The 14,923-nt window shown below is 42.2% G+C and overlaps 1 protein-coding gene across 1 annotated transcript; it reads right to left on the bottom strand.

Moving 5' to 3' along the window:
* Window positions 1-5,233: 5,233 nt before the first annotated feature.
* On the bottom strand, window positions 5,234-13,547 carry LOC112256216 (ubiquitin-like protein 3). The gene is made up of 5 exons (XM_024429299.2): window positions 12,601-13,547; window positions 9,786-9,894; window positions 9,340-9,426; window positions 8,569-8,646; window positions 5,234-7,214 (listed from the first exon to the last, which is right to left on the bottom strand). The coding sequence occupies exons 1-5, from the start codon at window positions 12,625-12,627 to the stop codon at window positions 7,162-7,164; spliced, it is 354 nt and encodes a 117-aa protein (XP_024285067.1). The 5' UTR covers window positions 12,628-13,547; the 3' UTR covers window positions 5,234-7,161.
* Window positions 13,548-14,923: the final 1,376 nt, after the last annotated feature.

Below are 14,923 nucleotides of genomic sequence, written 5' to 3'. Positions count from 1 at the left end.
TCAATGTTTGCAGATACTGTGCAAACACCCATAAACACATAAAAACATGTATTTAATTACATACTGGAGGGAGACACCCACTTTCTCACACACACAGAACACACACAATTTCACAGTATTTGGAAACACTCTCAAATACTCACGCAACTGGGATTAGTTGGTTGGAATGGTGTCATAGACTATTTTGGCCAGGCGGTTTGAGTCCAGTTTCATATATGTCTATGGTCCAGTCGGGTCTCACAGCACCACTGTGTAGGTCAGTGGATGAGGAAGGTATTAAAGAGATGGGCACATGCCCAGATTAGGTCACTTCTCATCCCCTTTGAGTCCATTGGTCCAAAACACAATTAGCACATCTACTAAACAGTCATAGACATGATATGGACAAACTTCAAACAAACAACGCCTTACCAATACTACTCATCTTTCAGGTGCCTTGGGAGTTGAGTGTCTGAACCACTGAGGAGATGCAGAAACCAGAGCCACCCATTCATAAATCATCATCACCATCACGAAAGGAAAACAGAGGGATGAGAAAATGCAAATATGAACCAAATGGAAGCCATTAAAGATACATATTCATGACAGCAGACCAGAGATGTAACGAATGTCATATAATCAAAGCTGGAGAGAAATATGACTTATCATAAATCAGCATTAAACAATGTTCTTTTGTGGTTAGATTTATGTAAACCAACAACAACAGCTGTCAGAATATCTATACTGAAAATGTATACTGTCCTCATATTGAAAGATCGTGGCTGTTTGGTGGAGCAGAACCATAACAAGCATCCATTGGTAGGCTTCTAAAACCGACAATGGATACATTTACAATTCACGGTTGACCAAAACTGCTGAACTGTTTTGATTAAGCTAAATAATTCAACGTCGATAACTAAAGTATAATCAAACACAAATGGTCAAGAAGTAAAGCTGTCAGAGGGAACTGATCATTTATAATTCTGAACCACTCTGGAAGGCATGCAGTCACCAAGTTTTGGCCCAGCTCCTCTTTAAAAAAAAAAAATCTTTAGAATGTTTTTCCTCCTATCTTTTTTTTAATCCTTTCATTTCGAGGGAAGCCAGAGAAAGAGTTTGGCTAGAAACCAGTCCCTAAAGTGACCACTCACCCTGCTCTAACAATGAGCATACAGAGAGCCAAGCCAAATAATCCAAACAAATCTCTGGAAAAATGTTACTGTAGAAAAACATCAACCGGCCCTATTTGTATTTTGATCGGCAGTCCCTAGTGAGGTGGGGAACCCATAGAGGACTCTGTCTTGGCAGAGATTACTATTCAATCTCAAATGATCACTAATACCACTGCTAATAGTCATACTTCCACTAACACCAGCGCTAATGTATTATCTTCAGCAGATCAATTCATCCAAAGAGGCTTGACGTGGCTCTTATCCTGGCCATGACATATTGTGCATTCAAAAAGTATTCAGACCCCTTGACTTTTTCCACATTTTGTTATGGTTCAGCCTTATTATAAAATGGATTAAATGTTTTTTTTCCCCCTCGTCAATCTACACACAATACCCCATAATGACAAAGCAAAAACAGGTTTTTAGACATTTTTGCAAATTTATAAAAAATTAAAGACAGAAATACCTTATTTACGTATTTAAGTATTCAGACCCTTTGCAATGAAACTTGAAATTGAGCCCAGATGCATCCTGTTTCCATTGATTATTCTTAGAAAAAGGGAAGGGGTCTGAATACTTTCTGAATGCACTGTATTGCTATCCGTTTAACCTATCACATATCTTCCTTTCCTCTGTTCATTTCTACTTTCCTATGCAAATGTGTGTGTGGTGGGGGTTACTGTCAATGGGATGGATGATAGTTAAGCAAAAAGGCCCAAGGTGGTGTGATATATGCAGTGAAGGGCTGTTCTTGTGGACTCAGCCCTTAGCCATGGTATATTGGCCATATATCACAAACCCCTGAGATGCCTTATTGCTATTATAAACTGGTTACCAGCATACTTAGAGAAATAAAAATAAATGCTTTGTCATATCCTTGGTATAAGGTCTGATATACCACGGCTGTTAGCCAATCAGCATTCAGGGCTCGAACCACCTGTTTTATAATACTCTTAATACGCTGGTTGGGGTTCAAGACTAAGAAGAAAATCCCTAAAAGCAGAGGAAAGGAATTTCATTTAAAAGCATGTTTGTACATTAGTGCAATACATAAGCAGGACCGAATGATGTGATCTGAGAGGATCTAAATGTGTTGTTGTGTATGAGAGTGTGTCCGAGGCAGGAAGACAGAAGACTGTGAGATTGAAACAGAAGAGACCACAAGGAGGCAAGCGTACATAATGGTTTATATTCGCTTTACTGTTGATTAATCGGTCTAGAGACCTGTGGGAGCAACAGATTAAATCTCAGGATGCCTCAGGCGGGGCTCCCCTCCTCGGTATTTGCTCTCTTTAGACTACTCTCTCTCATTCTCACCTGGTCACCCCTGCTTTGTGAGGTACAGAGGCTATATTGTTGTCAAGCCCCCCTGCTCTGGCCTGCCCCTTTTTACAGTGGCATGCTATAGAGCACAAGGGACCATCTGGTAAAATCAACGGCCAAAGGAAAAAATGATGTAGCGAAATGCTGCCTTGTGTTTGAGAGTTCTACAGTGGTGCCATTGCTTATTGGCTGTGAAAACAGTAGGACAATGTTGATTGCCATACCCTTCCCCCTTCACACGCCGGACGAACTCCACGTCCTGTCCCTGACTTCTGTCTAGTGTCGGTCTGTTCATGTGGAATGAAGGAGTCATATGAACTGAAGTAATTTTTCCAATTAGGAGGAGAGGGGATGATTGGAGATGGGAGTGAAGATAGGAGAAAGACTATTGAAGTCAGTGTGTGAACACTCATTCCCCCATTGACACCCCACCGTGTGTGTGGGTGTGTGGTGGATGTGTGTGTTTTCATATTGGCTTACTGAACTCTCATAACTCCACTCTCAGTGGGTTTCTGGTTTATAGAAAAAAACAGACGAATAAATGCACACACCTTAACAAATAGGCACGAGTGTACAACCACTTTCACACAGACAGCGACACATCCCATCTGGCTTTCTCCCACTACTGTCTGACTAACCAGACTGTACAGAAAAGCTGACAGATTAAAACATTTAAAAATGGACAAGCCCAGAGTCTGTGGTATCAGTAGCCTGTCCTCAGCCTGTGCTCAACTGTGTGTGTGTGTGTGTGTGTATGTATGTGTGTGTGTGTTTGTGTGCATTCACAGCTGGTTTTAATATAAGTGGGACTGACAAGGCAAAAAGGCTCTGCACTAGCCAGAAGCAAGAAGGGGGAAAGGGATTCTGGTAGGCTTAAAAAACAGAGGAAAAAAACATTTCTAAGTCACAACCCCCCTGCCGGTGAACAGCCTTACACATCTATCACTTTTATGATGTTGACACACCTATTACCCAGAGTGCCTGCAGAGGGCCTCTGAGAGAGAGAGGGAGAAAGGCAGGAGGAGGAGTGTGAGAAACAGATAGAGCCCAGGCAAAGGGGAAAAGAGAGATGGCTCTCCCAGGGCCTCAGAAATCTCTAGAAAGACAGTCCTCCGCTGCGCCACATCACAGCTTCCCTGCAACGAGTCCCCAGCCAATGTCAGGGGAAGCTGGGTACGGCAGCTAGACTCCCCCCTCCCCATTACCACCACTACAGCAGCATAGCACAACACCCCAAGAGATGGCCCAGCTGAACCGTGTGGTTCCGTTTCTCTTGGTTGTTAACCCTGGATCAGGGCCCACTCTAACACACTCGACTGACTGACCGCACGTGCCCCGGCTCAGGCAATACCGCAAAGTTATTCATCCTGAAACAGTTTTGAGTAGCAATGCTTTCAACAGATGCTGCTTCCCTGTGTCCAGGTCAGTTTCTGGTTATCACCTCACAGTTCAGACCCCTCTCATGACCATCTTGCTCATCTTCCCTCTGTGTGTTCTTACTAAATCCACTGCCAGACTTAAAACTAGAAGCTGCCAGACAGAGACATGAGCAGATGCATGGAAGGACAAGTAGTTTGGTTGAAAAAGATTAAGAACGGCACTAGGTTTTAGAATAATTCCGGGGGCTTGACGTTTATCGCCAACGTCAACTGGAAACCTGGAGTTCCCTTGGCTATGCGTCATAACCAGATTTTTCCAAAACAGACGGGAGAGAACATATCGAATAATAACAGCTCAACCAAACGTTACGACTCAATCATCACGACATGCAAAGCATTTTATATGGGGTCTAAGTCTCAGACAGAATCCAAGAGGCCCAAACTTATTTCCAACACCGGGAGCAACATTAATATGACTCTTCGAACACATTCTAAAACCAATCTGGTGACCGATTACATTTTAGTTATCCAAGTCCACATACAGTGATCCATCAGTCACTCGTTCTTATCCTTTGTTAATGTCATTTATGTGATACCGGAGAGTAACTATCAGTCTACGACTTAACCAATTCATTGCAAAAGAACCTCTGAATAATAGATAACGCCAGTCAATCATTATTAGTCAGAGGAAAACTGTTTATATAACAGCCAACATCAACATTTTGCCCTTATAGGATGGCAAAAGAGGTATTAATCTTACCAGTATGGAACTTAACCAGATGTTGGAAGAGTAATATGCCTCAGCCCAGGAGGACACAGCGAGAGTTTTGAGTATCTACACAACACTCCCACCCAGAGGCAAGCCACATGCTTAACTACAGTGTTGGGGAAGATACTCCGAAAACATAATTCAAGCTACCAATTACTTCCCACTGAAAGAATTTAAGCTACCCTTTAGAAATAGGGTTGACTTTTTAAAAATTACTTTGAAAAAAAATAGCTCAATACAGCCAAACTATTTCCTGAAAAAAAAATCTGAACCGTCAGACTACAAATTGCAAGAACAGATCACCTTGGGGTCTTACGTTAAGAAAATGTTTCAAATGAGAATAAGGCAGGTCTGACAACAAAATAAAGGAAGTGATTGCCTACTTCACCCATGTTTTAGCTAAAAGGTAGTGTTGTTCCAGTAGTTAGCTACACGGCAAAAAAGTAATGAACTATTGAACACACTGCCTAGATTAGAATTTAGTTCAACTACCACCAAGCTACTGCAAAATGTAATTAAATTACTAGTTGAACTACATGTAGTTCATTACTCCAACACTGCTTAACTAACTTGATTTCTACTCCCCTGTTCCTTTTAGTAAAAAAAACAAGTAATATTTAAAGATGTTTATTAATTTACAATACCTTAAAGCAGATCACTTTTTATTTTTTACATTTATTCACATTGAGATAAATTTCATAGCAGTGACATTGGTTGACAAACACTAACCAAAAGACTCACTCAAAGGAAGGAACCACACTGTTTCCATGGAAACCACAGCCACCCAAGACCAATCTGCCCTCCTACTCAACCACCTGCATAACTATCCCACAGTTCTCACCCACACACTCACTCAGTATTTAGGCGCACGAGCACACACCTGACAAAACACACACCCATTACTCACTCTAAAACACACTAAGGCTGGGTTTACGTAGGCATCCCATTTCTGATATTTTTTTCTCCACTAACTGGTCTTTTGACCTTTCACATAAGATCTTTTTCAGAGCTTTTCGGTCAAAAAATACCAAGGCCAATAACTGAAATATATATATATCCGAATTGGGCTGCCTGTGTAAACGCTGCCATACTGTCGCACTACACAGACATTTCCCCAGCCCATCCACTAACACACAGAACATGATCTACATTCCCAGACATATACATACAACCCCTGGAACAAAAAGCATTCAATTAACAGGAGTCAGACAAAAACAGAATAAACAATACAAGATTTTAAAAAATACAATATTAATATGATTACAGAAAAAAATCAAAAAGGCAAAAACATACAGCATCCAAACAAAGGTGGTAAAAATACATAATTTCCTCATTTTCCAGTTGCTCCCTCCCATGCCTCTAGCCCTTATGTCCTGTAGGAAGCCCTCCCACCACCACCTCACGGTTGACTGGCTCCTGGCGTTGATTCCCTTACTCCTCACTCAGGTCAGACGGGGAGTGGCGAGGATACAGGGCTTCCTCATGAGACTGGGTGTGGTACAGTCTAAACGGTCATGTTGATCAGAGACGTAAGCCATTCAGAATGACACAAAATGGTCACTCAGAAGCACTCCTTCAAAATATTTTCACTCAGTTTAAAAAAGGAGAAAAAAAAAGAAAGCAAGGCTTTACAACCATGGGGAGGACATGTAGGAGTTAGTTTAGATTATTCTTCTAGCTAAACCAGTTCATCCTCAAGGAGGTGATCCAACATGACAATGTCACATACATCCACTCAGGTGTTGACACAGCTGTCCATTTACAATTTTGAACTCTTCCTCTGTGTTGGTCCAGGAACGAACACGTGTGGCCCATGGCACAGAAAGATGCACCACTCCAGTCCACTGGTGCTATGGCAGACTAAACACTCCCTGCCAGTATGAGGCAACTACTGTACACAGTCTACATCGGGTGGGGGGGACGGCACTTTGTATAACAGTAGGAAATGAATCTCTTCCTCTAAGACGGGAAGGGAAGATTAAGACCATACATAAAACTTACAAAGACACACTTTCAAATAAACAACCCAGTTAAGTGCCAAACCCGTGGGAACTTCCATTTCATTAGCAGAAAGACACATGGAGCAAACTATGCCGAGTCTTCAGGGGTAATGCAAACAACTGTATGCACAGTACGGGTCAAAGTTCCAAAGAGTTTGTTAGTGTTTCTTTGTAAGGTGAGTCTTCAAAACCTGTATATCCCCCTTGGCTACACAGGATATATGCTCCTCCTGGGTAACCACAGATATATGTACAAATTCTTAACATGATTTTACAACAGAGAGAAGGAAAGGCAAAATTTGGCAAAAGGGTGAACAAAAGAAAATCGATTTGAATAAATTGGCATGAAAAAAAACCTACATAATTCCTAAGCCACGGATTGGGCCAGAGTGCAACAAACACGTGCAACAGACCGCCCGCTGACAGCTCTGTGACCCATCTTCCTGTGATCTCCCCAAATCCAGGGTTGACGGGCAGACAGAAGCCGAGCATAGGATGAATGTGGGGGAGGGGAGTGAAAGGATTGTTGTTTGTTGTTTTTACAAGAGCAGACAGCAGTTGCTCTCTGTGATCTTCTCCCGGTTACGCTGACCTACAAAGAGGACGATACAAAGAAACTTGACATCAGACAACGAAAGAGAAAATATCACACCAGGCTTTCAGGTTTAAAGGGACAATAAGGCCTACAGCTGTAGTAATTACAGCTCAACAGTGTCCCTGACACTGGTGTTAAGTACATAAGTAAAAAATACTTTAAGTAGTATTTTTTTGGTATCTGTACATTTATTTATTTTTACAATTTAGTTCACTACATTCCTAAAGAAAAGAATGTACTTTTTACTCCATAAATTCCCTGACATCCAAAAATTACATTTTGAATGCTTAGTAGGACAGGAAAATGGTCCAATTCAAGCACTTATCAACAGAACATCCCTGGTCATCCCTATCTCCTCTGAACTGGCAGACTCACTACACACACATACTTCGTTTGCAAATGATCAAATCGTATGTCACATGCGCCGAATACAACAGGTGAAATGCTTAGGGAAATGCTTCATTACAAGCCCTTAACCAACACTGCCGTTAAGAAAATAAGTGTTAAGAAAGTATTTACTCAAACTGAAGTAAAAAAATAAATAAAATAGAAAAATAAATAATTAAAGAGCAACAATACAATAACACGACTATATACAGGGGGTACCGGTACAGAGTCAATGTGCGGAGGCACCGGTTAGTCGAGGTAATATGTACATGTAGGTAGAGGTAAAGTGACTAATTATGTCTGAGTGTTGGAGTATGCCCCTGGCTATCTGTAAATTTAGAAAATGGTGCCATCTGGTTTGCTTAATATAACGAATTTGAAATGATTTAGACTTTTTATACTGAAGTATATTTCACTAATTACATTTACTTTTGATACCCAAGTTTATTTAAAACCAAATACACCACTCGCATTACGTGCACTGCAAAATATATTTAGAAATCTATATTATTCAATTATTGCACCCACACTGCTCACGAGCGTCTGCGTGGCCAAGGGCTAAAATAGAAGTCAGTTCTATTTGTGACACAGATCACGCTGCAAGACCTGCCTCTCCCATCTCCTCATTGGTTTATAGAAGCAGGTACCCAGGTGCCATCTCCATACTGGTTTTACCCACGTGGGTGACTGAAAGACGAATGAGGTCAGTGGCGGTAATGCACCTAATTTATGAAAGTTGCCAATCGCAATATAAAGTCAAGAGAAGAAAAAGACTAGGAGGAGGGATGACTAGAAACAAGTCGGTTGTATTTGTATTTTACTGGGTGACTTTCAGTTGTGTCATTTTATATTAAGGCATTTTTACTTAAGTAGACAATTGGGTACGTTTTCCCACCACTGGGTCATGACAGCTAGGTGATGAGATGAGTCAGACAACCAGAGAGTGCGAGAGAAAGGTTCTCACCATGGGAGTTAGGTTCTGGCAGGGTCTCTCTGGCAACCAAGTGCATGACAGTTGTTCGGCCAGGGGGCAGCTTTAAAGCTTTGAAAACAAAAAGGACAGACAATGAACAATTCATATGCAGAATATATAATCACAAGATAATCCTCTTTAATTTTGGAATTAGTAAGCATGCTCAGAATGTCCATTCTAGGGGCCTCCCGGGTGGCGCAGTGGTCTAAGGCCACCAGAGACTCTGGGTTCGAGCCCAGGCTCTGTCGCAGCCGGCCGCGACCGGGAGGTCCATGGGGTGACGCACAATCGGCCTAGCGTCGTCCGGGTTAGAGAGGGTTTGGCCAGGAGGGATATCCTTGTCTCATCGCGCACTAGCGACTCCTGTGGCGGTCCAGGTGCAGTGCATGCTGACCAGGTCGCGGTGTTTCCTCCGACACATTGGCTGGCTTCTGGGTTGGATGCGTGCTGTGTTAAGAAGCAGTGCGGCTTGGTTGGGTTGTGTTTCGGAGGACGCATGGCTTTCGACCTTCGTCTCTCCCGAGCGAGAGTTGTAACGATGAGACAAGATAGTTACTAACAATTGGATACCACGAAATTGGGTAAAATTAAAAATAAAATAAAAATTTAATCTTTGATGACATGTCCTCAACTGTGGCATGTTTTAAATCAGACTTAATTTCAAAGGACATACAGTATTCCCTAGTGTATTTTAGCCCGGTAGGATGGTGTGTATATATGTATATATATATATATATTTTTAAAGGAGGGTCCATCAAGTACCGCCAAGTGTGACGCTGCCATGCAGGAAGCGTCCCTGGAAGATGAGGCGCAGGATGCTGGCACTGCCCACCTGCTCCTCCTCCCATCCTGATGCAGAGATGAGACAACATTAGAGCAACACTCAGAAGCAGTCTAATATCACTAGCGCCAGACAGCCACTCAGACATAGACTTCCTGCAGTGGTTGAACACACAAACATGGCTGCCATCGTCAGTGGTTTGAAGGTGGAGTGTGGAGAGCCAAGGCATTGTGTAACAACTGTCCCTATAATAACTGGAATGTGGTCCCCGTGACAAGAGACAGAAAGCATGTTTTTAAATCCGACCCAGACTAAGAAGAATTAAGAAAGTTGCAAATTTACCTGATTAATTCTGCAATACAACTCAATATAAAAAGACAGTGTTGTGGTTGTTCCCTGATTCACGTCCCAAAATGCACAAACTCACCCAAGGGCCAGTTATCAAAGACGTGCTTGGCGATGTCCATGGCCGAGTCGTTGGGGGAGAAGATGAAGTCTTGTGTCTTCCCACTGACCAGGATAAGACGCAGATTCACCTGAAAAATTACCAAAATAAAACATCTTAATAATCCTACACATGGCTCTACAAAAATCCCACAAAATTTCAGAATTATACAGTCTACACTTCCACCCCGTCGAGCAATGAGAAGCATGTAGCTTAGCCTAATCACATGGAATCCTTCCGTTTTCACTCACCTCAAATGACATGAGATGACCCTCGGAAGCCTGCACCGAAATTGACATTCCTGTCTAATTAGATTTCTCTGGTGCAGATCTCTGCCCCGTTTGACTGGGCTGCTTCCTTCAGAAAGGACTGAGCTCGTTGTGAAGTGAGCCCCTATAGCAGAACAATGCACAGATAAGGGTGGAGCTGGGGGGGGGTGAAGTGGGCCTTCAGCGCTGTGGGCAGCTCCTCTCTCTGGGCTGTCGGCCTAATGCGATAACCCCAGGTGTCCCAGACAGCCCTGGGCCCCGTTATTAAATTTACATGGCCAATGCGTAACCCAGGGGCATAGTGGTGTGTGTGAAGGAGGGAGGGGGCTGGGGAGTTTTCCCTGCTCTTCTTTGTACCCACCCAGTTCACTAAATGAACCCATTTAAAATAAATTGAAGCAAAAATGTGTTGGCCATGCTGTTGCACTAATTGTACTTGCAACTTACGTCATCTTAGCCTTAAAAAGGCAAAAAAAAAGAAAAAAAAGGGACCATTTCATCTGTTAGTCAGTCATTTACAGAATCCAAAAGGAAGTTTATTTTTAGGAGACTTGGGTAATTGCATTTTCTTTCATAGATTTCAATCGCTCCTTGGTTTAAGGATTACATCATCAACATGGTGTTTGCGCAGAGTTTGGCTGGGAATAAATGCTCTCATTGAAAACCAAATGAGGACAACAAATGAAGGTAAGGCAGGTTGTTCAGGGTTCTGCAATGAGTCAAATCCCAAATGCCACAGAGAATAAATGAAGAACCCCCCCCCACACACACACACAACTAATTATGTGGTGAACTATGATTTCTCCAAAATAATAAGTACGGGTATTGAAATCCATTTGGGAAATAGGGAAAGAAACAGCATTTCACATGAAGTAGTGCAACTCAGAGGTTACTGTCAGATGCTCCATGTAGGCTACGTAAACGGCATCTTTTATAAAGTCATCAATTCAACAATCATAAAATATCCTCTACCAGTAAGTAGCCTTAAGCATACACGTAAGCTCCTACACAGGAAGAGACCCCTGGATCATAGCCTTCCCTCCTGCGGTGGCAGCAGCCCCAGGTCAGGACCTCTAATAGTGAAAAAAGCTCTGAAGCATCATTAGCCTATGGCCGGAAGACACCCTCCACCCCTCTGATTCTCTCCATCAGTTGACAGATTGTAACACGCTGCGCACACAAACTTCATCAGAGTAGATATTGGTATCCCACCAAATGGCTTGGAAATCATGACAAATATCCTACCATTACAAACACTATCATATTTTGGATACCAATATCAAAGTTATGGTAAAAATTTAATGGGTAATTCCCCCACATAATAAAATATGTTCATTTGTCCCTAAACTTTCTGGTGGTAAATCGGGGAAGCCAGAACAAAGAATCTGTGCCACAAGGTGTATCGTAAGGATAGTCCTACACTGAGCTGTTTACAAACACGCCAACCCTACTAAGCAGAGGAAGCCCCTCCCCCTATGCACTGCATAACCTCTGAGTGGGGTTAGATACCAAAGTCATCATTAACAAGCCCCCCCCAGCTTCCCTTCATCCCTTTTATCCTCAACCAAACAAAACAAACTCGAATCTGCCTAGCCGCCCTTGGTTCTTTTTTTAACCATCAAGGATATCCTCTTAGACTATCCAATCAAGAGAAACATTAACTTCAAAAACTCAGCTTTGAAGTAACAGAAAAGGTCTGTGCAACACATGCGTGCATTGGAAACAGAGAGGCACTTTTTGCTAAGGCCGTATCGCTACTAAGTCACTCTGGATAATAGCGTCTGCCAAAATATCAATGTAAATATGAACAAAATATTTGCAGAAGTGGACAATAATTCTAGAGCACTACAAGCTGGGATTGGTACAACAGGGCAGGCAGCCTAGAGTAGCCTATCAGCCATTTCATTGATTTGAGATCATTTGTGATTTCAAATTGACTGGTTCTCCTCAGTCCCTACAATCAATCTCCTCTTCATCCCTGATTTAACACAACAGTGCCATGGACAAGGTCCTTTGCCTTTACACATGTCAACTGGGTTTGTTTGGAGAATAACAGCATCCAAAATGGGTGATTTTGTGATAGGAAGACAATCAATTAAGGCTCACCTCTAGAATAAATGTGGGTCAATCTCAAAATGTAGTTTGACAGATGGTGATTACAGAAACAGCTATTCTGTTTGTGAGAATAGCTGTACATTTGGGCTCCCGAGTGGCGCAGCAGTCTAAGGCACTGCATCTCAGTGCTAGAGGCGTCACTACAGACACCGTGGTTCGAATCCAGGCTGTATCACAACTGGCTGTGATTGGGAGCCCCACCGGGCAGCGCACAATGGGCCCAGTGGTGTCCGGGTTTGGCCGGTGTAGGCAGTCATTGTAAATAAGAATTTGTTCTTAACTGACTTGCCTAGTTAAATCAAGGTTCAATTTAAAAATGGAAAACATAACATGCATTGTAACCATTTTAATAGACATACGGGGCACAGCATTGGATCTTATGCAGTAAGGATTGTGTTGGGTTGCAAACTCACCATATCGAGATCCCTTGCAGTTGTCATGGTTCTGAAGCCGATCTGAACAGAACCGAGTGTACTGCGCTTCGCTGGTTGAGACCGGGCCAACCCCCTGGCATAAAGAGCACTGTGTGCGTTTCACTACTCTCACCCCTTTCCTTCTCTGCTTTCAACAGCCTAGCTAGCACCTTCTCAAGCGCGCTGTCAACGTGAACAAATCGGTTGCTATATTCGCCCGTTCGTGTGATATCTGCGAACGATGGAGGCTAGAAGCTTATCTGCCCAATCAACCACCGTCTAGCAATCATACACTCACTGCTAGACAGACGCTATTTAGCTAGCATTTGGCTAGAAATTAGCTAGCTAGCTTCAGTAGCTTGCCAACACGAATACTTAGTTAGCTATTACAATCACAAACACATTAGTTAGATGGCTCTAAACTCGTTGCATTAACCTTAATGACGAGTTTTACTGAAAACCCTCCACTACTGCTTGACAATATGTAACTAGTAACATGGCTAGCTAGCAAGGAGCTAAGTTAACTAGCTAACGTTACTTCTGGGTTGTGGCAATTTACAAGGTTGGTTTCTTGAAGAAAACATATACTTCACTAAAGATTACGTTTGAGTGAAGAAGCTCATGACAGAAATGTAAAGTTAACGTATTAGCTAGCTAGTTACCTGGCTAAAATCAAAAAAGCTAGCTAAGGTTAGCTGAAAATATCGGACTGCGGCAGAAAAGCGGAACAGAAAAGACAAACAGCGATATCTCTACTCTTAATCTTACTAATAACCTCACAGTTTCGAAGACTGTACCAGTATAAAACAAGTACTTAAATATTTAGCTACGCATCCCAATGGTTAAAAGTATCCAATGTTCGAGGGTTTCTTTTGGTCAGAAAACCATCGAACCTAGCTGCTGCTTGTTGAAGAATAATGGCAGGACATTTAAAGACACAGGAAATCAGCTGGTTGTCAACATAGGAAACGAAAATACACCACAACAAAGTATGTCTGGGAGTTGAAGTCTTGCCATAAGATTCCATTTTGATTGAACAAGTTATGACACCAAGGCAATAAACATACATTTGGATAATTTGTGTTGATGCCACCTTTTACAGAAAGTCGGGGAAATTATAATTGAAAATTAAGCCAGAAATCAGTTTTCATTTTGGATGATTCAAATTTACTTACAAAACATTTATACACAGTACTTTCTCTTGACACATGTACAGATATAAAATAGTTTAAATAGTACATGTTCTCATGTGTAAGAATACAAATGGTCATGAAACTGTCAGTACACAATCTATTTAATTTAGTTAAATACTGTTCTGATGACCTCAAGGTTTTGTCTGTTAAAAGCAATGTTTGTAAACATAATGTTGTAACTTACTCCACAAAACATTGTACAGAGACACTTGTGTAATCTGCAAGGCTTTGCAACATGATGCTGTAACAAGCTTTGAGCCTTTTGGAACCATTTAAAATGGTTAAAGAACTGTAACAAAACAAGCAGGCGAAACAGAAATATAATGTATAATTAAGCATGAAGGTCTGTGCTATGTGCACGACAGAGGGTCCAGTGCGCACCACTTAGCCATGGTAGGGAGCAGGCCTCGAAATCTCAACCTTCTAGCCCGAGGTCCGGCGCGCTATCGACTCTGCCGCAGAAGCATGCTCGTGTGGCATTGTCGATTTCCGCGCTTACTCCCTCCTTTCAAAGAGCGCGTCCTCGCGCTAGCTTGTGACTCTACGTCTTACAGGAACGCGCTCACCGGCCAAGCACAAACAGCAAGGAGCAGGTCTTGAACCCTCGACCTTCGAGCCCGAGGTCCGGCGCGCTATCGACTGTATCGCAAAAGCATGCTCATGCGGCAGAGTAGATTTCCGCGCGTATAAACCCAGGGTCGTTACACTATATTGGCAATATAGCACAACCCCCCGAGGTGCCTTATTGCTATTATAAACTGGTTACCAACGTAATTAGAGCAGTTGCGTCATACCCATGGTATAGTCTGATATTACCATGAGTGTCAGCCAATCAGCATTCAGGGCTCCAACCACCCAGTTTATGTCTTACGAATTGAAAGGGATTAGCAAACCGCTATACACATGTACTTGAAAGTAAACAGTTCAACTGACAAAATAACATTGTAAAAGCTCAAAACAGAGAGAATGGAGAAAGTCAAGCACAAACGATATTCATTGTTAATGAAATCATAACCTCTCCTTTCAAAGTTGTTTTTTTAGAAACAATGAGTCTGAAAATATCCCCACTTTCACTCACAGCTATTTGTAGGTTGTTTTCTAGCCCATTTCTCAATAAGACTGGACTGCCT

Source organism: Oncorhynchus tshawytscha, linkage group LG08, assembly GCF_018296145.1.
Source record: "Oncorhynchus tshawytscha isolate Ot180627B linkage group LG08, Otsh_v2.0, whole genome shotgun sequence".
NCBI classification, from domain to species: domain Eukaryota; kingdom Metazoa; phylum Chordata; class Actinopteri; order Salmoniformes; family Salmonidae; genus Oncorhynchus; species Oncorhynchus tshawytscha.
Note: the sequence above shows the minus strand (reverse complement) of the source record. Positions and strands in the feature narration are given on the sequence as shown.

What these genes read in the sequence shown, in the direction of transcription:
- LOC112256216 (XM_024429299.2), bottom strand. Translation starts at nt 12,627, where the DNA reads ATGACAACTGCAAGGGATCTCGATATG. An exon ending in CTGCAAGGGATCTCGATATG is followed by an intron (nt 9,895 to 12,600) that starts GTGAGTTTGCAA and finishes GTAATTTTTCAG; the next exon opens with GTGAATCTGCGTCTTATCCT. An exon ending in CTTTGATAACTGGCCCTTGG is followed by an intron (nt 9,427 to 9,785) that starts GTGAGTTTGTGC and finishes TCTCTGCATCAG; the next exon opens with GATGGGAGGAGGAGCAGGTG.